Source organism: Sorex araneus, chromosome 1 (genome assembly GCF_027595985.1).
Source record: "Sorex araneus isolate mSorAra2 chromosome 1, mSorAra2.pri, whole genome shotgun sequence".
Classification (NCBI taxonomy): domain Eukaryota; kingdom Metazoa; phylum Chordata; class Mammalia; order Eulipotyphla; family Soricidae; genus Sorex; species Sorex araneus.
In genome coordinates, this window is record NC_073302.1 from 219,012,139 (window position 1) to 219,035,582 (window position 23,444).

A 23,444-nucleotide genomic window follows, 5' to 3' on the forward strand; every position below is an offset into this window, starting at 1 on the left:
ATCTGCACCAAATGTTACTCTCACTTACCTAAACTGTACACATTAAATCCCAAAGTCTCTGGGCTCATTCACTCTCAATTTTCCACCTCCACTTTACAAACCACTAACATGAACTGCAAGGAAGGCTAATATCAAAGAACAATTCTTCATCTCTAAGTACATACTCCTAGAAGAATCAATAACAAGATGTGTAATGCAAGGTCTCTAATTCAGGAGAAATCTATTACATGAAGAAATAGTAAGGGAACATTTAATGATATTTGTGCTTTTTAATTTGTATGATTTGTTCTTTTGTATTTGCTGGGGAGGGGTTTGGTTACACCTCATAGTGCTCAGGATTACTCCTGGCTCTGTGCCCAGGGATCACTCTAGCGGTGCACAGGGGAACATATGTGGTACAGAGGATAGAACCTGGTGGGAGGCATGCAAATATGATCAAGGCGCTGTGTTACCTCTCAAGCACTATGGCTTATTTATTTGACAAGAATCTTCACCTGTATTCCAATCAGTATGAGCAAAGTGAGCAAGCAATAATGCCTTTTGAAAAGAAGTCTTAAAACACTAATAATATGGGCTGGAGAGGTAGGAATTGCCTTACATGTGACCAACCCTGCTTTAATCCCTTGGTACCACATGTTACCCTGATCATCAGCAGAGGAGTGAGTTAAATTTGTGCAAATTATAAAATAGGCCATCCTTTCCAGAGTGGTGATCCAGTTTTCCCAGATCCGTTTATTGATGATGCCATCTTTTTACCCATTGTATGTACTTGTCACACTTGCCAAAAAATTCAGGGCTCTATTCTATTCCATTAGTCTTTGTGACTGTACTGATACTTAGACCATGCTGTTTTGATTACAGGATATATAGATTAATTTTTAAAAATCAGAAAGTGCCATGTTTTTAGCTTTTCTTTTTAAAAATATGCATTGCTTATTGGAAACTTGTTTTACTCATATAAATTTGACTTTTGTATATTTATGAGAATATTGACAGGAGTTTGTTTACTCTATACTCACTTCAGGTAGTATGAGAATTTTAACAATGTCAAGTTTTCTGATATAATAACACACATCTTTCCTGGTGCCCGTGTAATCCCATCAACAGCCAACATCCAGAACTATAAAACCAAGCTCCTGGAAGAGAAACGCAGAGTCTCTTGCTCCCGTGCCTGGCTGTTTTCACCAGGGTCCCTTGGAGGGGGCGAATTGAGTTTGCCTCCCTGCGCCAAGCAGAGCCCCGGCAGTTGAAGACCTCCTGAACCCAGCCACAGTCATGGTCAAGGCCACTCTCCACATGTTCGAACAAGTCTCATGCATGAAGGAGCCAGCAGAGAAAAATAGGTGTGCGGGACCCAGGGCCAAGATCTCCAAGGCTGTTCAGATCGGAACTGGGCCTCTTCCACCCAGATTCCTCATTTTCCAGTAGCTAGGCAGTCACATTCAGAAACTGTCCCCGGAGCTGTGTAATCCCATCAACGGACAATATCCAGAGACTATAAAACCAAGCTCCCGGAAAACATCTTATAGTCCAGTTCTCCCTCTGAGAGAACCTGGCAAGCTGCTGAAAGTTTACTTTACTGCCTGCATGGGGCAGAGTCTGGCAAGCTCCCCATGGTGTATTCATATGCCAAATACAGTGACGATGATGAGTCTCATTCCCCTGACCCTGAAGAGCCTCTAATGCGGCACCATTGGAAGGATGAGTAAAGAGAGGCTGCTAAAATCTCAGAGCTAGTATGAATGGAGTATTACTGGTCCCTGCACAAGCAAATTGTTGATCAACAAGATGACAATGATACAGTGATCTTTCCATTTATTTTTACCTTTTCCAATTCTTTCATTGTTGTTTTATATTTTTGTGTACAAAATTTTCATCTACTTGGTTAAATTTATTTATAAGTGTTTTATTTACTTTGATTCTGTTAAAAGTGAGATTGCTGTTTGTTTTTGATGTAAAGTATATTTAATGTGATAATATTTTATAAGGCCTTAGCTTGGCCATGCTAAACTCTAATCTCACTTACATTTTACATTTCGTTAAATACTCTCTTAAACATACAGGCCTCACTTTTGGATCAAATAGCATTTAGGTGTATTTCTGTCTACCGTAAATAACAAATGTGCATAAGGCTTCCTCTCACTGAAATATAACAGTCAAGGTAAATCACAGTTTTAAGTCTATCTAAAATAGTGCAATTCTATTTGCACTAAATGCTTAACATTATACCTGGTATAGGTAGGGGTGTGTGTGTGTGTGTGTGTGTGTGTGTGTGTGTGTGTGTGTGTGTGTGTGTGTGTGTTTTATTGTAAGGCCCTCCCCCGTCTGTGTTGGTGACTAACAGCCATCCTGGTAGTGAGTGCTTAGTTTTACTGATTGAAGGCCATAGGACCACTCATCGTACTCATTCCTAGAATAGAGGGAGCCAGTAAGGGACCAGGAATCAAACCTTGGGCCTAGCACTCTAGCACTGAAGGCACGTTTGCAACTCCACAATAAACATTTTCATAAATTCTGAAGCTTTATTATTTTAATAAATTCTGAACCTTTTTAATTTTTATTAGGGCCTCAATTTTACGAATGCAGAATTGCAGAAAGAGGGAAAATAATAAGGGGGAAAATGACAAAATTAAATTGTTATGAGGACCAGGGAGACAGTCCAGGTATTAAGGTCCTTGACTTGAAGCTGACCATAGTTTAATTCCCATCACCACTACAGTCCCCTGAGCACCAGTTCAAATGATCCCTGGGCACAGCATTAAGAGTAGACTCTGAACACAGCACAGCGTAGTGTGGCTCAAAACAAAACAAAAAAAACCAAATAATTATGCAAATTCCTGATTGTTATTACTGAGTCAGGCTACCCTTGTTTCCTGTAATACAGTGTTCAGAGTAGACCATAAGATTTATTCCAGGGTAAAACTTACAAGATTATATATTTTAACTACTGGATGATTTTATTGTATTATTAGTCATAGTTCAGATGATCAAACACAAAGCCTCACATATGCAATGCACACACTCTAACACAAAGCTACATACTCAGTCATAGGTGAATTTTGTCATAATCATAAATTCAATCAAATTAGGGATAAAAAGTTTTGAAGATGCTAATTACATTAAAATCTAATTTGTATTCTACTTGGAAGTGAGTGAAGAAATAATATAAGAAACTTTATGAATGTGTAAGCAAAATTTTTAAGTCTTTACATGCAAATTTAACTACTCTATAATTCATTTCTAAACATAAGAAATTTATATGCATAAGTTAAATACTTTCTGGAGAAAACTAGAACTTTATTTTCACCCAGTGGGAAACTCTCTTTGGTTGATATCTCCACAAAAAGAAAGGGATCTGGGGCTGGAGCGATAGCACAGCAGGCGTTTGCCTTGCACACAGCCAACCCGGGTTTGATTCCCAACATCCCATAGGGTCCCCTGAGCACCGCCAGGAGTAATTCCTGAGTGCATGAGCCAGGAGTAACCCCTGTGCATGCCGGATCTATGAGGAAGCCCATGTTCAGCATTTCTACTACAGTTCTTCCTGATCACTCTCTAGGATATCTCTTTTCTATCATCTAACATATGTTCTAAAGGTGAACTAGATGTTTTAATTAATATTTTAATACCTGTTTCCTATTTTTCTGTTCCTGGCAGAATTTCTTAGAGGGCATTTTAGACATTGTGAGAGATGTGTTCATTACCCTGACACAGACGTTAAGCTATGTAATAAAACTTGGGTCTTCTCTCACTGTACAAGAACTTCCACTGGATGCTATAGAGGGCTGAATCTATTTGTCTACTGTATTTAGCGAATTTAGTGCCTGGAACACAAAAATTATTCCAAGTTTGGTGTCAAACGAATAAATCAGGCTGGCAATGAGCAATCTAATGTTCTGGTTCAATCCTATTACACAATTTAAGCTATGGAAATCTTAGGTTCATGAATTGGTTTTTTTTTTTTTTTTTTGAAACAACCCCCAAGACTCCCAAGTGTCCCTTACCAATTAACTAATTCTCTTTCTTTTTTTCTTTTTGGATCACACCTGGTGATGCTCAGGGCTTAGGGCTTACTCCTTGCTGTGCACTTAGGAATTATTCCTGATAGTGCTCGGGAAACCAGATGGGATGCCGGTATCGAACCCTGGTCGGTCCAGTGCAAGGCAAAGGCCCTACCCGCTGCACTATTGCTCCAGCCCCTGACTAATTCTCTCATGTCAGAATTAAATATTAGCGTAAAGGGATGGGAGAAGAAATATTTTTAAAATCCAACAGCACTTATTTCTGGAAAGGCAGAAGAATTTTAACACTAAAGCGGAGTTGAGATTCCAGTTCTGAGCCGCAATAGAAATTTTCGGTGCGCAGGTTGCCTTAGCAACCCCAGAGAGCGTCCGCCCTCGGCCCCGCCCACTTCCCTGCCCTTCGCCACGCCTCGCCCTTACTTCCGCCCCAACTTGCCAGCTGGGACCTACAGCCGCTCTGACAGTGCCTCGCGCCTATATCGCCTGATTAAAAATACGGCCGCATAGAACTATACTAGAAAACCACCATTTCATACGCCTCAAGCCTCTTTCTCCAGAGATGTTAGTGCAAATGGAATAGAATTTGTGACTTAACGGTTGCGTGCGGCGTGTGCGTGCGAGGCCGGTTTTACCGGCAGTGCTTTGGACAGCATCACCGTGGGGCCTTGCTTGCCCCGGGAGACGTGGACCTAAGCGGGGCGGGGCGGTCCGGGAGGAAGCGGGGCTCCGGCTGTGTCAGCGCAGGGCGTGAGGACTGCCGGCTCCACCATGTAAGTTGTCTGTTCGGCGACCACCCTGCCCCGGGCCCGCTGCCTGCCGTAACTCCTTCCCCCGCTTTCTCTCTCAGGTCCAAGGTCTCCTTTAAGATCACGCTGACGTCGGACCCGCGGCTGCCTTATAAAGTGTGAGTAGCTCCTCCCGGGTGGGCCTCGGGCACGGGCAGCCGCGGCGTTTGGCGGGGGTGGGGGGGGAGGGTCGGCGCCGCAGGTCGGCCCCCACCCCGCGTCCCGGGCCCCTCGCAGTCTCCGACCGCGCCCCGGACAGCCTCGCGGGGAGAGTTCCCGCGGCCCGGCCCGAGGAGCGCGGCGTGCACGTGACCGCTCCCAGCTGTGCTGCGACCCGTCCTCGCCGCGGCCCGGGGGGCGGGGGCGGGGGGCCTCGGAGCCGAGGGTGGCGGCCCGGCCGACGCCGCTCCCTTTCCCGGCGGGTGGGACGCGTCCCGGGAAGGCGGCTCAGTCCATCCCGGAGCCGCTCGGTGGTGCAGGCTCAGCTCCCGCTGACTCCCGAGTGGGAGGGGCCCGGGCCTGGCGACCCCAGGTGACTCTCAAGCCCCGCCCTTCCCTGGCCGGGATGCGGGTGGACCGGAAACGGGACTGGGCACTGGGCGCTTGCTCTGTGCGGAGACACGTCTCCTTGGCCGCGGGACAGAGAGTGCCGGGCCAGCTGGACCGGTTCCTGCGCCCTCGGGACCCCCGTGTCTGGGGAGGCTATGAAGGCGGTCACAGCTGGGCGGTGCAGGACTGGCGCGCCCAGGACAGGGCTTTAGGGTGCTGCGTACAGGGTACTGAGTACTGTGACCTGCCCGGTGGACGGTGACAGCTGCCACTCCGTGCCTTAGCCGCCCTGCCCCCTGCGAGCTGTTGGTCTCCAGGTCGGTTCCGTTACACCTGCCGTAGTATTTGTGGGTATAGGCTAGAATCTTAGTTTCCATAATTGCGTTATCTCTAATGCCATTTTCAAGCACTCTTAGGGATGGCCATGTTCTTTCGTTTCTATTGATTTATTCTAATATTTGTCCTACGGCTCTTTATTTTTTCAGATTTATGATTACACTGCTTTTTTAATCTGTCACAAATTTCTCTCCCCTACTTCCAGTGCCTTACTCTCTTTTTCTCCAGTATAGAGTTCAGGTCTATCACGGCCTTGGAAATACTCTCGATTCTGTGGCCCTGTCTTCCGTGTCCTTCTTTAAAATCTGCCACGATATCTGTAAACTCTTTTCTAACTAGTTTTGCAATGGAAAATGGGACTCCTCTGAACTATTTTCAGTACTTCTCAGAACTCATCAGTACTTAGGCTCTGGATCTCTGTTACATGAAAAACAAACAAAAGTTTAAAAAATAATGTCTTTCAAATTTTTTGTTGTTGTTGGTTGAGATTCCGTGATATATAGTAGTGCCATCAGTGATGGAGTCTCATGCACCACATAATTTCAGTTCCATACCTATCACCATTACACCCACCACCTCCACCAGGGACCCTAACGCCCTTCTCTTTACACATGATCTTTCTGTGCTTGAAATGTGATATTTTGATGAACACTTTTTTTTTTTTTGCTTTTTTTGGGGTCACACCCAGCGATGCACAGGAGTTACTCCTGGCTCTGCACTCAGGAATTACTCCTGGCGGTGCTCAGGGGACCATTTGGTGTGCTGGGAATCAAAATTTCTCTTCTGTGGAGTTTAATTGTTCAGGAGTTTATTTCATCATTAGTTTTCCATAGAAAGTTTGTTTTTGTCATTATAATTACACTTGTTAGGTTACATCAATGTTGTTTTTATGTAAAATAACTTGTTAAAAACTTTTGCCAACCATTTAAGAAAAAGAAAAGGTTTCAGTTTTTAAACTGGAAAAATCTCATAGATGGACCATTTATCTTATTTTTGACATTGCATAAATATACTGATACAATCACATGTCATGGTCCAAAAATATTATTTCAAAGTATAACATGTCCCTTTTTTTTCTTCTTATTTTGGTGGGACACCAGTGATCAGAAGTTACTCCTGGCTCTTGCTCAGGGATCATTTCTAGCCCAGGTTTAGAGAATCATACAATGGGGCTCAGACTGCAATCAGCTGTGTGCAAGGCAAGCACCATAACTCTTGCACTATTTCTTTGGCCCTCCTTTTTCAAACATTGGTGACAAAGGAAGATCATCTCATGTATTACCTTGGTTAACATTCAATTTCATCAGTTCGGTCTGTCTTAGTACTTAGTTATTAAAAGTGCACATAGAATTGATGAAAAGATTTTATGACTTTTGATGCATACCAGGTTGTCTTTTAGTATGGAAATTATGACACCACTTTATCAGGTGAAAGACAATGGCCTGAAGACAGCAGTGTAGACTGAAGACGAAGGAGAGATTCAGCCTCTCGAAATCCATCCCTGGAAATGAGCAGCAACTGTATTGTAGGCCTTTTTGTGTTATAGTATAAGAAATAGGTATGGACAAGGGAAATAGCTCAACTGTTACTTTTCTGGGGTCCTGAGTTTGATCACCAGCACCATATATTTCTATCTTCCTTCTCCCCCAGCACTCTGTGTGTGACCGCAAAATGTACACATATATAGGCATTAATTTTCCAATAATAGGCTGTGAGCACCATCTCAAATACACTACCGAACGCTTTGTTTCATTTTAGAGTCATTATAACATGCAGTACAAATAGCTAAGCTGCAAACCCAAAAGACATCTTGGTCCATGTCTGCTCAATAACATTAAAAGGAACAACTTAAATCAACTTTAAAAAATTTATTTTTCAATTTTGTATCTAGGCTCAGTGTTCCTGAAAGCACACCTTTCACAGCAGTCTTAAAGTTTGCGGCAGAAGAAGTAAGTATAAAAATGATCAAAATATGTATGAGTGCCGTTTCTCCAAATACCCCCAAATTTTTATCTCTTACCTGCATTTTTGTTCACCACTCCACTGCCAGAAAGTTAAGACTGAACTACTGGTGTAGGTTGAGTGTGTGTGAGTTAAGACTAACAGACAATTACAAGAATGAGTTAATGCATTGGGTCCCACATTTATTTTGTTCACCAGCCCCTTTTTAAATAAAAAAACCAAACAAACTTCAGCACTGCCCTGAAATCTGTCTTCTTTAAGTGGAAATAATAGGAAGGCATTCCCCATCTATCTTTGCAAACGCTGAGGGGGCCAGGGGGAGTGGGAGTGCTTATCACCCTTTTGGGGAAAGATTGTAAGCAATTAGTTATATTTAATATAATCTTTACGAATTACAGTGATTTTTACTGAATTAGTATTTTTACTGAAATTGAAAGGATGCTGACTAAAGTCATTGTTTTGATTTTCTTAAAAATATATTTTTACTGCTATAAGAAGGTTTAGGAATATCAGTCTCAAAATACAGATAAGACTGGATCACGACTAACAGATTTTTTGGCAGCACCTGAAATAAGGTGTGCATTGTTGGAGTACTGTTTCTCAGTTCTTGTCCCCTTCTGGCCATGTTTCTCTCCCGTGGCCCCTGCTGCCCTCCTGGCTGCTTTGGTCTTGCTTCATGGCCCATCTTCCCCTCCCTCTTCCCAGTTTACATGATTTTTACCTATCCCTCCTTGGAACATACTGGGGGCCCAGTTGAAATACACTAATATAGATTGCAATGCTGTTTTTGAAGATCAAGCAAATCACAGTACTTTCTTGATGGTGCAACTTCACTAAAAGATACCTCACATTTTGGAATTATAGAATTTATATATGTACCTTGTTCTTGCTATATATGTATCTTGTTCACACAAGACATTTTCTATAGTTTTGTGGCTATAGTCTGTAAACTATAAATCATAGTTTATAATTCCATGTATAGTTATAGATATGTGTATAATTTTTAGTTCTCTTTCTCTCTTTTAGTTTAAAGTTCCGGCAGCAACAAGTGCAATAATAACCAATGGTAAGAATTTGTCTTAGAGCTATTTTACCTGAGAGCTGAAGAAAACAGTTGGGGTCTGGGATAGTGCAGGGGTTATTGTGCAGTAATTGAATGCTTGGGGCCCTGGTTTGAGTCTAGTATGCTGGGGATAGCCCCGGTAGCCTCTTTGGCGCTGCTCCGTGTGGCCCTAATGAACTCTGAGCATCACTATGGTTGGAAGGGCCAGGCAGCACTGCATCCTTGATCTCTGATGTGGGACCCTCAGTCCAGTCAGCTCCAGATTGCCAGTCTTGGGTCCCTGCAGGTTGTGTGGGATGCTTCCCAAAAGAAATTGCTCAATAAATGTTAGGTTAATTAAAATGCATTGAAGTATATAAAGTGTATAATTATATCAACAATAATGATCATTTTTAAGCGTTTAGTTAAGGTTACTGTCTATAATTGGCTCTTTTTCTGTGTTTTGGGTATAGTTTGGGGTATGTACTCTTTGTAGTGTCTCACGTTTTTGGTTTTTTTTTTTTCTTTTTGGGTCACACCCAGCAATGCTCACTCCTGGCTCATGCACTCAGGAATCACCCCTGGCTCAGGGGACCATATGGGATGCTGGGATTTGAACCCGGGTCGGCCTCGTGCAAGGCAAACGCCCTACCTGCTGTGTTATCACTCCAGCCCCGTGTTTTTAACATTTTTTTTGTCATATTAAAATAATCACTTAGAATAATTTGCTTCAGTGGGTGCTATTAGAATATAGTCAGCTAAGCAAGAATATACCTGTTACTGCTTGTGCTTTCCAAATTGGAAACTATTTCTTAAAAACTTATAAAAATGAGGATTTTATCTAATTAAATCTCTTAGAAACTTACTAATATTGAAGTTTGATGGAACTAGCTCTACAAAAATATTGAATTGAGCAGTAAAGATTATAAGAAAAGTTTAACTCTTAGTTTAGAGAAGATAAATTTCAATCTAAAGTCTTCTGCATGCTGTCACATTAAAATGTTTCTCTATTTAGAACAAATTGGAATGCCCTGCCACAGAGGTGGAGTGGGGGGTGGGGTATGGGATGGGGGGTGGGAGGGATACTGGTTTCATTGGTCGGGGAGAATGGACACTGGTGGAGGGATGGGCTCTCGAACATTGCATGAGGGAAGAACAAGGTGTGAATCTGTAACTCTACCCTCACTGTGACTCACTAATTAAAAAAGTAAATTATTTTAAAAAAATAAATAAAATGTTTCTCTATTTAGAAGAAAGCTAGCCTATTTCCTGGAAAGCTTTAGATTCACAAATGAGCTATTGTTTGGAAAGTACTTTGTAAACTTCACCATATGTCAGTAAATTAATTAGGAAATTATGAGGTATGCTCTCCTGGCCTTAGGTTTTATGTATTAGAGCACTGAAAGTAACTTTGTGATTTACTTTTTACTCTAGCATAATAGAATAAAAAATTGCTTCCTTAGAATGTATTAAGGTCATTGTATTGACAATTACTCTACAATGTGTGTCATTGGGCAGTAGTGACCATTCAGGAGATACCTGAAAGATTGTCGTTCAGGTTCTAGGATTTCATTTGGGTTGCATCCACAAGCACAGTAGCATTATATACAAAGCTCATGTTTTTGTCAAGCATTTTAGCTTAACAAATAACTTAGTCAATTCAACTTATTTTCCAGATGGAATAGGAATAAATCCTGCACAAACTGCTGGTGAGTATCCGAAACTCATAAGAGATGTGCATGGGAGCATCTTCTGTCAAGTGATTCTAAATATTTATCCTAATTAGATATGGTAAGATTTGACTGGGATAATAGCAGTTTTTCAGGCATTAGATAGTCTACCATTGTGTCTAAGTAATAATCATAATTTTAGTCTACTAATAAAATAATGGGGAGGTAGCATGTGTAAAGTGTTCACAAGTTTGCTTAACCTGTATTAAGATAAGAGCAATTTTTAAAAATCTGTTCTTTATTTTTTGCGTTGCTTTTTCCTCTTTTCTCTCCATACCCTTTTAACTTTTTTAAAAATTATTTTTAATGGGTCATTGTGAGATACACAGTTACAAAGTTGTTCATGATTGGGTGGCAGTCATAGGCTGCTCCGTTTCCTATCCGTTCACCAGTGCATTTCCCACCACCACTGTCCCCAGTTTCCCACCCGCCCCCACCCCATTTCCCACCCCACCCTGCCTCTGTAGCAGGCACTTCTTTATCCCTCTCTCCCTTCTCCCCCCCCTTTTTTTTCTCTCTGTCTTTCCCTCTCTCTCTCCTCTTCTGTCCTCTCTCTCCCTCTTCTTTCCTGATGGGCGTTATGATTTGCAATACAGGTACTGACAGGTTATCGTGCGTGTCCCTTTACCTATTCACAGCACGCAATTCTTGTCCAGCATGATCATTTTCACTGTCATCAAAGTGGTCCCTTTTTTATCTTAACTGCCCTCCTCTCGCATACTTTTGACAAGCTCCCAAAGTGGACCGGTACGCTCGGCCTTTGTTTTTACTGTCCTTGGATATTAGTCTCATACTGTTGTGTTTTTTTTTTTTCCCCCACAAATGAGTGTAATCATTCTATATCTGTTCCTCTCCTTCTGATCCCTTTCATTCAGCATGAAACTCTCCATGTCCATCCATTTTACATAAATTCATGATTTTGTTTTTCATGGTGGCTGTATAAAATCTCATTGTGTATATGTACCATCATTTTCTTTATCTAGTCTGTTCTCAGGCACTTAGGTTGCTTCCAGATTTTGGTTATTGTGAACAGTGCTACAGTGAACATAGAGGTGGCATTTCCGCTGTGCATTTTGGGGGTCCCAAGGTATTTTCCCAGATGTAGTATTGCTAGGTAATATGGAAGGTCAGTTTTTAGTTTTTTTAGAAATCACCATATTGCTTTCCAAAAAGGCTGTAAATGCAAATTAAGACCTCAGTGAGAAACCACCTTACAATTATAAGAACATTTATTTCAAAAACAGCAACTAGCAACATGTTCTGGAAGTGTGGAGGGAAAGGAACTCTTTCCAGCTGGCATTCCCACCAGCAGTGAATCTTTTTCTCCCTACATCCCTGCATCTGTGCCAGTGCTGGTGGTTCTTGTTCTTTTTGATGTATTCATCAATTTTGTATCCAGTCACAATACTCATATGGAAATTATCCAGCATTTATCTTTTACTGTCTTCACTTTGCATAATTTCCTTGAGTTCTCTTCATTGCAAATAGCCACCCCACCACTCCCCCACCTCTATTTTTTTTTTTTTGGTAGCTGACCAGGACATCATTGTAAAAATGTACCTCATCTTTTTCCAGTCATCCATCCACAAGCTTTCAGTTGCTTTCTTATTTTAGCCATTGTAAATAACTAACACTGCTGGTTAACATGGGCATAGATATAATTGTTTTGTTAATGCTTTTGGTATATTTTGAATAGATACCCCAAAGTGGGATTGTTGGGATCACGTTATTGATCTGTTTTCAGCTTCTTGAGGAAGCTCTATAAAGTATTCCTAAAGGTTTGTCTCCCCACCCCCCACCCCACCCCCAGTTCCTGTTTCTCCATACTTCCAACACATGTTGTTAATTGCTGTTTTTGAAATAAATGATTCTTATAAATGTGAGGTAGTCTCTCATTGAGGCCTTAATTTGCATCTCTCTACTGGTACGTAATGGGCACCTTTTTTAAAAAATTTTTTGTGGGGGACAACTCCTGGTGACTTGGAAATCACTCCTGATGGAGCTTGGGAGATTTTATGTGGTGCAAGAGTCAAGCAGGGCAGTCATGTGCAAGGCCAACAGCTTGACCCCTATGCTATCTCTCGAGCCCAAATCATGAGCATTTTTAAATATGACTCCTGGCCATTTATATGTATTTTGAAAGAGTATTCAAATTTCTGTTCTTTTTTAATTGGGTAATTTGGTTTATTGTTAAGTAGCATGGGTTTATTTTTATGTGATATAAATATTAACGCCTTATCAGATGTCTGATATGAAAATATCTTCTTCCGTTTACTAGGATGTCTTTTGGTCTCTTTGGATTTTCTTTGGTGTGTAAAATAATTTCAATTTAAAGTAGTCCTAGTGATCTTTATCTTCATTCCTCTTGCTGTTTGTATAGTCTCCAACATCATACATAGCAGTAATGCTTATGTTATCTTTATGTAGGGTCTTATATCAAGACCTTTAATCTATTTTGGATTTATTTTGTATCTTGGATTAAATAAGTTCAATAAGCTTTTTTTCTTTTGGAATTGCTTTTAACAATTTAGGGTCTTTGTGATTTTTACAGATCTTTGTTGTTGTTGTTGTTGTTCTATTTCCCAGTTTATTTATTCATTCTTTTTGTATGTGGCTGCCCAGCTTTCCAGCACCATTTATTGAAGTTATTTTTTTCTCCATTTTATGGACTTCTATATTTTGTCATAAATGTTAGTGAATGTGTGGGTTTGTTTCTGAGTGGTTAGTTCTATTCCATTGATCCTTATGTCTATTTTTATTCTGTTACCATACAGTTTTAATTACTGGACCTCTGTAGTATAATTTAAGTCAGTTGTGGGTTAGAGATGTAGTTTAGTAGTGGAATACATGTTTTGCATTTATGGATGAGGCCCCTGAGTTCATACCCCAGTATTATAAAATAAGCAAATAAATGAAGTCATGTGCCTCCACTTTGCTTTTTTTCTTTAACAATTTAGGGTCTTTGTGATTTTTACAGATCTTTTTTGTTGGTGTTGTTCTATTTCCCAGTTTATTAAATAGTAAGAGAAAAGCAGTATATTTTTGTGTATTGATTTTTGTAAATAATCATTTTGATACACTCAATTGTTTCTAGTAACTTATTGATCTCTAGGAGTTTTTTTTTTTAATTCTTTTATTAATTCACCATGTGTCTAGGAGTTTTTTATATACATTATCTACAAGTAATGATAGTTCACTTTTGGTTTTTGGTTTGGTTTTCTTTTAATCACCTTGTCTGACTGTACAGACTGAGACCTCTATTAGTAAATCAGAATTGTCAGCAGTGGACAACTTTATCTTTTCTAAGTTTAATGAAAAATCAGATTTTCATCATTCCGTATAGTAGGTATGGATTTAAAGTTTATGGATTTTTTTAATGCTATGATACTGTTCTTCTACCTCTATTGTGTTGAGAACTTTTATTATAAACGGGTGCTAAATCTTTTTCAGCATCTCTATGTTATCACATCATTTTTTCCCCTTTAGTCATTGGTACAATGTATTTAATTGATTTGCATAGGATAATCATCATTGTGCACCTGGAATAAACATCACTTGGTTATGGTGTAGATCCTTTCCGTATGTTGTCAAATGTTACTGGTATTTCATTGGAAGTTTGAGGTCTATGTCCATCAGGCATTGATTTGTAGCTTTTTTTTTTTTTTTTGGTCATGTACTTGTTTGGTATTCAGATAGTGTTGCTATATTTTTCTCATTGTTCTTATTGTATGTTGTTATTACTTTAAATAAATGGTCATTTCAGTTTTAAAGAGTTTACTCCATTACTACATACTGACATCTTAACAAACAAGCAGGGTAAAACTGATTTTAAACTTTCTAACATGTCATTTTATAATTTTTAAATATACCCTTTAAAAATTATAATCTGATTACAGTGTTTTGAAAGAGAGCTTTAACATAATGTCACCTCAGTCTAAATCAGTTATCTATCTCTTTTAGTCATTATATTCTTTTTTTTTTCTTTTTGGGGTCACACCCAGGGTTACTCCTGTCTCATGCACTCAGCATGTACTCCTGGCGGTACTCGGGGGACCACATGGGATACTGGGAATCGAACTCGGGTCGGCCACATGCAATGCCCTACCCGCTGTACTATTCCTCCAGCCCCTACTCATTATATTCTAACATTCTTCTGTATCATAATAAAATTATCCTATCCTCATAGGTCTTGAATAAAGAAACATTTTAAATTACATTTTTTGGAAGGGAGTTGAGGGCCACACCCAACGTTGCTCAGGGATTACCCTGGTTCTGCACTCGGAGATTATTCCTGGCAGACTCAGGAACATGTTGGGTGTTGGGCATTGGACCCCAGTTGATTGCTTTCAAGGCAAGTGCATCACTCAGTTTTACCACATAAGAATGATTTTTCATTGAAAATTACTTAGCATATGTAGATGCCTTTAAACATTAGGTATCAAGGTATTTTGGCTTTAATTTTTACACGAGGAAGTTGTCATTTATATTAATAAGAATTCCTAAACATGTTGCCAATTCTCTTATCCTCTAAAGTTAAATTGTAATTAGAATACGAACAAAATCTCTGTAAATTGAACCAAATTAGGTGGATGTTTCTAAATTTGAAAGTAATATAGGTTTGTGTTGTTCTTTTTCTATCCTCAGATATTTCAGCGTATATTAAAAACTAGTGTTTAAGATTAGACTAATTTACATTGTCATTTGCTGGGTATAAGCATTTCTATTTAGATTAAAATTAAAATGTTCAGACTTTTGTTAGGTTGTAAAGATAAGACAGGAGTAGAAGCAAGCCTGCAAAAAGCACGGAGTCCACTCTGGGTGATATTGGTGCTTTTTCAGACTGGCTTTATAGCACTTTGTTATTATGTAGAGTTATTATTAGGATAGCAATTAAGGTCAAAATGTTAAAATTAGTTGGTTTTTAAGTACCTAACGTTATGTTTTGTTTGTCATAGGAAACGTTTTCCTAAAGCATGGTTCAGAGCTGAGAATCATTCCTAGAGATCGTGTTGGACGTTGTTAATATCTGCTACTTGGAATGTGCGATTGCCTTTCAGAATAAATATGGATATTGTTGTAAAATCAAGACCAGACCTTTGAATACTGTGGAAACAGCAGTAGTTGATGAGATGGTGAAAGGTGGCTGTCTCTTCTTGCTCACTCTCCTTACACGAAGAGAGAGTGAGTTCTTTTGACTTGAGGGTACAATTGCCATAGAAGATCAATCTTTCTTTGCTACCTCACAACATACACAGGTAGTTCATTTGGGATAAATGAATTATCCACTGTTTTTATAATTGTAGAATGCTTCTGATAATTATTTTGGAGAACATTTTAAAATGTAAAGGGACTGGAATATTTGTTAGAAAATATAAAGAATTATGTATCCTACATGGCAGTTTGATGTATTGATTGTTGATAAGAAGTTGAATTCTTAATTATGTACATTTTCTAATAAAAATATTATTAGACAGACATAATGGGTACTTGACTGTTTAAAGTTTTATCATTAGGCTTCAAATTTCAGCATTCATCCAATTTTTGATTCAGTATAAAAAGTAATTACATTTTTGATCTAGCACTATAAAATTGTTAACCGCAGCAAAAGATGTTAACTATGAACTCCAGTACATGTTATGGTGAGAATTGAAAGTAAAGCAGAAGTATCCTTTGCTGAGTTACGAGTCCCTTTGTTAATCTTGTTTAATCACAATCCAGAAAAGAGGAATTCTCAAAGAAAAATTGTCTTTTTTGAGGATATTGTTTCTAAATAGTGTTCAGGTAAAGACAACTGTTGGGGGGGGCACTGAATTTCAAAAGAAAGCTTAAGGAAATGCTAATTAACTGTCTAATTAATGAAGACTCAACACTTAAGTCATTATTAAAGAATAGTTACAGAACCGAAGCGATAGTACAGTGCATAGGGCACTTGCTTTGCATGCTGTTGACCTGTGTTCAATCCCTCGCATCCCATATGGTCACCTGAACACAGAGCCATTAGTAACTCCTGAGCACTGCTGGATGTGATCCCAAGACAAAATTTTAGAAAAGGAATAATTAAAATATTGTATTAGAAATACAGGACTGGGTTGATGGAGAACAAGAAAGAAATGAAAAAGTGAAGAACAAAGTTACAGCAAAATGTCACAGTAAAAGTAAAAGCCAATACAGTACATAAAATTGCAGAGGGCTTTTGGGAATACAATATTTAACATAGATATATAGAGCAGAAGATTATTGGTGAAAACCAAAGTTTTAGGCATTTCAAACAAAGATATCACAGTGATCCAGAACCAGTGCACGCCCTGCTTCATGCCTCTAGGCAGACCTGTGTTGGTCTCGATCTTTCTAGATCTAAAGAATAATAACTTTTCAATATCTAGTGTGGATTATTTGTGAATAAGGTATCTTTTGTAATAAGTATTTACCCAAGTGTGTTGCAATAGCCTCCCTTCCATAATTACTAAGTACTGATAAAAAATTGGCAGGGACATGGGTTAAAGAGGGAATATACTAAAGAGAATCATTATCTGAAGGTGACATTGGTAGCTATGTTTAAAAAATTAACCAGGGGGTTGGAATGATAGTACAATGGATAGGGCATTTAAATACGGTTAACCCGGGTTCAATTCCTGGCTCCAGTATGGTCCCCCAAGCACTGCCAGAAGTAGTTCCTGTGTGCAGAGCTAGGAGTAACCCCTGAGCATCGCAGGGTAGCGTGGTAGCACTGTCATCCCGTTGTTCATCAATTTGCTCGAGCAGGCACCATATAACATCTCCATTGTGAGACTTGCCAATATGCCAAAAACAGTAACAAGTCTCACAATGGAGCATCGCATGGTGTGATGCAAAAAGCCAAAAAAAAAATAAGTAGATGTACTTCAGTTTGACAGGAAACAGCTGGATTCTGAACTTGAAAGGAAAAATAATGGTTGAGATAGGAAAAATACACTATTGATATATAGGGGAAATTATATTTTTATACACAATTTTATGTTTGAATCCCTGGTGTTTAACAATATTAAGTTTCATCCAAATGAATGCCTATTCCCTGAAATTTTTATTTAGGTTTCTCTCATTCTATTGCTCTCACAAACCCTGTTTCATTTCAAAAAAGGTCATTTTGTCCAATATCATGTAATTTGTATAATTTTTTTTCAGTGTTTGAAAAATGTTTTGTATTTCTCAAAAACATTTCTTAACCCAGACATTTTGTTTTTAAGTGTAATCTGTAAATTCTTTGTGCAGAACATTTTAAAGTATTGAAATGCATGACTGAGCACATAGTTAACATCGTATGAAAATACATTTTTGTTGCACAATAATTGTTATGTCTCCTTTTTTATTGGAGTTCTTTGCACACTTGAGTCAATGTTCAACAAATGTAGTACAAAAGTGAAAAGAGGGAATGCAAAGATGATGAATGATTGTGGATGATCATAGAAATGAGCTAATTTCAAATGCCAGTTTATATTACAAAAATATAAAGGTTGTATCAATTGTACAGACTAGTATTTCCTGAACCTGGGTAATTATCAGTAAAACCTACAGAAAAAAAAACCACATAATTTTAGAAACCACCCTTCAAGTATGTCTCATTAAGTCTATAACAGCGTATGTGATCTCTGTTTAGAAAAAGCATTTCATTTTGTAGCTGTATTTGAGAATTAATAAAACCAACTTGTTTACTTTGTAGATGAACAAAACAGGATGAGTGGTCAGTCCCAAGAGTATGTTCTAGAGTCTAGGAAAGTACAGAAATGTGTATTACTGAACAGCCTTACTGGTAGTGAAGAAACCCCTTTAAGTGTTTCACACTCATAATCTCATAGTGATATATGTTTTATTTATCAAAATACTTTAAGAAAAAGTAAGATGAAAGCAATGCTGCTTTACCTTTCTTCTTAAATTAAGGTTAAAAATGGGTACTTTCTTTTGCCCAAGAGGCTTGAAATATTTGTGACTTGGGAACATTGGAATTCTTTAATAGAGCAAATTGAAGCTAACTTAGTATATGATAATAGTCTCAATGCTATTATTAGACTGCAAATCACAAGAACCTGGTGTTAAATATATAAATAAATCATGTACTCTGTGAATTGCATATGTACTTCCTTTAGAAACTTTTGTTGATCAAATACTGTCAAATATTTGTGTTAAATATGTTGATGGATTTGTTAATTTATTCAAAACAATGCCAAATTACTTCTATTTTATAGAAGGATGGTTTAAAGAATTTGATGTTTTTGAGGCCAGGGAGCTGTAACCCATTGGTAGTATACATGCTTAACATGTATACGGCATCATTTGATTCTCTTTTATCACCCAAAAGAAAAGTATTGTTAAAATAACAGTGTATTTCTTATCTGTGGTAATAGAACACTGGATGAGGAAATACAGTAAGAGGGTAGCCTATTTTACCCTTGACCCTGGTATTTAGAGAAGGCAGAGATGGAAAGAAATCAAACGGGAAAGAAGTGAATATGAACTAATGGGTAACAAGCACGTGGGCTTCAGCTATATGCTGAAGGTGATAGGACAGCGGGGAAATCCAAAACACAGACTCAGCAAAACTTGAAATATGAGATATAAGTTGCCACCACTGGGACTTTGTAAGTTGACAGGCAGGAGTGGAGTGGGGGTTGGGGCAGGGAGGGAATATAGGAACACTGGTGGAGGGAAGTTGATATGGTGGTGGGATTGGTGTTGAAATATTATATGCCTAAGGCTCAACTATCAATAACTTTGTAAATCACAGTTCTTTAATAAAACTACTATAGTAATGGTGTGTAAAATTGTATTCACTGATTTTGAAACTTTACATCATCCTGGGAGAGTTTTTTTTTAATATATTTTTAGATCTCTTGCATTACCAATTTAAAAAATATATATATATACGTGAGTTTAAATTCATTTTTCAGAGTAATGGATATATGTATAATGGTTGTAAACTGCATTACATTTGTATATGAAGTGTATATGATACAGGACATTAAGTTAAAGCTGAAATATTACGTAGTGGTACGACTTGAAAGTGTAGTACCATGGTTACATATTTATCACCCCATCATACAGTGCTTTTAATTTATATATCTTGGGTTATATAGTTACAAGAGTAATCCCTTATGAATTACTGTTTCAACTGGTATGTTGCTGAAAAATCCCTCTAATGTACAAATTGTGGAACTGCCCTTTGATGTTGCTGGCATGGATAAAGCTTTACTTAAATCAGACTATTTAATTAAACCATAAATTGAAATAAACAGTCTCAAACGCACAATCTTCCAGTCTATTATCCTCCAAATTGGCAAAGCTAGATATCTGAAACTCATTAAATATTTTCTTTCTTGCCATAGCAAACTAATCACAATTTTATTGATTTTATTTGCAAGATATATCTCATGCTGACCTCCTCTATTTAAAGCCCTCATCATCTTATACACTATTGTTAAAACCTGCAGTCTTTCATTTATTTTGCCACACTTTGTAGTAATGAGCTTTTTGACATGGGAACACCATTTCTATTACTCAAAATCAGTGAGACCATTTAAGAACTTGTCTTGGTTCAGAATCATCTGTTACCATCACTCTTTTCTCCAGTTCGTTTAATTTCTCTGTCACATTCTTACACTCCATGCCTTTCCTTTCTCTAAGTGTCTATCGAACACCTGACTCATTCAAACTTACGAGCCAGGGCTCTCACAAGCAAAGTTAAGTACTTCGCAACCACAGCATATATTCATTATAATAATTATGAAATACAAAAATATAATACCTTAGTCTAATTTCAACTTTACATTTTAAGAGTATGAGATTCCCGTTTGATGTTGGGTTTTCATATTATTTTGCATATAGCAGACAATTATTGCAAGACTTGCATAGAAGAAAACTTTCAGTGTTAAAACTCTTTGTATTATACCTAGTAATTTCTATAGCCTGAAAGTTTTATTAACCAATATATTCATATTCATCTCCATTTCTTTGAGAATTTTTTGTGTATTTATAATGGGTTAATCACTTTCAAGAGTGCAAGACCATTTAAAATATAAAATAGCTGTGTCATGGGCATTGCTAACTACTGGAGACAGAATATTTTTGTTTATTTGGGGCCACACCAGCAATTCCCAGGGGTCCTCTCGGTTCTCTGCTCAAGGATCACTGCTGGTGTGCTCAGGGGACTGTGTAATGCTGAACCCGGATCAGCTGCATAGAAGGCAAGTGCCTCCACCCCAGTGCTGTCTTTCCATTTCCTAGATGGAATATAAAGTTCATAGCTTCCTAAAAGTACACATTTTAAAAGCAAATACCTACTAGTAACGTAGTGATATGATAGTAACAATGTGTATCCAACCCATTTTTAAGATACCAAGTACTGGTGCTGGAACGATAGTACAGTGGGTAGAGGGTTTGCTTTAAACACAGCCAACCTAAGTTCGATTCCTGACATCTCCTGTGGCCTCCAGAGTGCCGTCAGGAGTAATTCCTGAGTGCAGAGCCAAAACTAACCCTGAGCACTGCTGGGTGTGACCCATAAAGGCAAAAAAAAAAAATAAGTAAAATTGAATAAATAATATTAAATGCCAAGTACTGTTAGGAACTTTGCATATATTATCTCTTTTAATGCTTAATAGTGCCACAAAATGGCAGCATTTGTTTTGTCTCCTAAAGAAATCAGGCTTTCATATATTGTGTCCAACATTAAGCAGTTTTGGTTCTGGCTGGAGAGATAGTACAGCAGGTAGGGCGTTTGCCTTGCACATGGCCGACCCGGGTTCACTTCCTCCGTCTCTCTTGAAGAGCCTGGCAAGCTACCAAGAGTATCCCACCCACATGGCAGAGCCTGGCAAGCTACCCATGGCGTACTCGATATGCCAAAAACAGTAACAACAAGTCTCACAATGGAGATGTTACTGGTGCCCGCTCCAGCAAATTGATGAGCAACGGGATGACAGTGAATCAGTGATGATTATAAGTATCTTGTGTAAAAGTCCATGATGTGAAAACTATGGATGCACTCATTTATTTTTAAGTATTTTTCTAAAATCCAAAATGATGTGTCTGGAAGGGGCTCATAGCTTACTACTGAACATTTCCATGATCTCTATTTGCTTGAAAATTTTAACAGTAATCCACATGTGCACACTTAAAGACTTAAACATATATGCACTTATAACAACAAATAGAATTATGAGCAATTCTGTGACAACAAATATGTTGATTTGATTTATGATAAGAATTATAATAGTTGGTTTATGATTCTGTTTGCTGCTTCGCTATATAGAAAGTACCGTGGTAATTCAGTCACTGGATGTAAAACACTGGCCAAGGTTGGCAGTCAAATCCAGAGTTCGTTTTTGGCATAAATCTCTTATTTTCTGGCAAAATTTGTTAGCAATGTAAAAGCTGTTATTGAGAGCATATTGTGATGATGCATCATGTCAATATTTGTTTGGCTGAGTAACACTGTGGATTTAATAAATTAATTCTTAAATGCACAATTTACAACTGATGGGCTGTTTTAGAAATAAACCATGTGATATTTGCTGTCTGTGCCACAAACATTTTGACATCCTAAATGGAGATGAAAGCTCTTATTTGCTAGTTAAATGTATGGATAGATTATAAAGTTTTTTTAATTCTTCTTATTTGTACACATTATGAAGAATGAAACATAATTGAGTATTTGTGCTATAAATGTCTTCATCCACTGTGACCTCTACAATTTGTCAGTACTATCTGTTGGACTCTAACTCAACATTCTCAGTTTGGGCATAATATTATAAGATGCCTTAAAATTCTGTCAAATTATTGAGTCATTTTTTGTTTGTTGAACATATAAGAAAGATATCAACTTTGAGTTTAAATCTTAAATCTAAACATAATCTAGTAAATAATCATCATTCACCTTTTTTCTTCCTGAAAAAGCTCATGTGAGCAAGTAATATATTTTAATAGGGGCTACACCTTTAGCTCCAAGGTGGACAGGGCCACTCAGAGTGCCAAGTGCTAGAGCAGGGATGCAGCACTAAACTTGAAGCCATCACATATTAGACAGAATGACGCCTGCCCAGCCACTATTTTCCTAACTCCAACAACTAATATTGAGCTTTTACTATGTTTTATATTCTCTTTAATCCTCATTCTATTCTATAAGGTAATGAATGATATGTTTTCAGTTGAGTTGATATTAAGTTTATAAATTGATACTTTCAGGAGAAATGTAATTTGAGTATCTTCATGTAATGCACATCAAAAATATAATTCAAACCATAACTAAAGCATCAGTCAGGATATACACCCTCAGCTGACACATTACATAACCCCTGTGATTAGGATTCTGGTAAATTAATTTAGTTCAAACCCAGAACTTCCCATTTAACTCCTCCTTCTTCCACTTCCTCCTACCACCCTGACCTACTTTATAACCAATCCTTGCAGACAGCTAAGACCAGTGAGATGGTCAGTTGTCATTATTAGAAAATTTTCCAGCCATTTTCATTTTCTTCATGCTACTTCAGTGTCTATTCATTTTATCTTGATATGGGGGCCAAATCTGGTGGTGCTTGGGATTTACTCCTGGCTCTGCACTAAGGGGATCAATCCTGGTAGGGCTTGGGGACTATATTGTGTGCCAGAATTTAAACCCAGGCCAACCATGTGCAAGGCAACCTTCTGTACTGTGTCTCTGACCCCTCAATCTCTATTTTTTTTAATTCTTCCATTTCTTTATTCGGATATAGATTTGATGGTGCTGTTAAGTGAATGAAACTTGTTCACTACTCTTTAGAGTTCAAAATCCAGGATTCTGCATCTTGGCGAGCCCGGTGGGATGGCCATGATCTTAACCACCGTTGTTGTATGTATTTTTTTTGTTTGTTTGGGGGAGTACGCCCAGTGATGTCAAGGGATTGCTCATGGTTCTGCACCCAGAGATCACTCCTTACATGGCTCAAAGGACATATGAGATGCTGGGGATGGTACCAGGGATGCGACCCAGGTTGGCTGAATGCAAGAGAGG

The 23,444-nt window shown here is 38.4% G+C and overlaps 1 protein-coding gene across 1 annotated transcript; it reads left to right on the forward strand.

Annotated features, from left to right (window-relative positions):
* Nucleotides 1-4,540: 4,540 nt before the first annotated feature.
* On the forward strand, nt 4,541-18,123 carry UFM1 (ubiquitin fold modifier 1). The gene is made up of 6 exons (XM_055137295.1): nt 4,541-4,792; nt 4,870-4,926; nt 7,584-7,641; nt 8,681-8,720; nt 10,373-10,405; nt 15,382-18,123. Coding segments are annotated over exons 1-6 (258 nt in total). The 5' UTR covers nt 4,541-4,790; the 3' UTR covers nt 15,450-18,123.
* The last annotated feature ends 5,321 nt before the right edge of the window (nt 18,124-23,444 follow it).

What these genes read in the sequence shown, in the direction of transcription:
- UFM1 (XM_055137295.1), top strand. An exon ending in CCGCGGCTGCCTTATAAAGT is followed by an intron (nt 4,927 to 7,583) that starts GTGAGTAGCTCC and finishes TTTTGTATCTAG; the next exon opens with GCTCAGTGTTCCTGAAAGCA. An exon ending in TAAAGTTTGCGGCAGAAGAA is followed by an intron (nt 7,642 to 8,680) that starts GTAAGTATAAAA and finishes TCTCTCTTTTAG; the next exon opens with TTTAAAGTTCCGGCAGCAAC.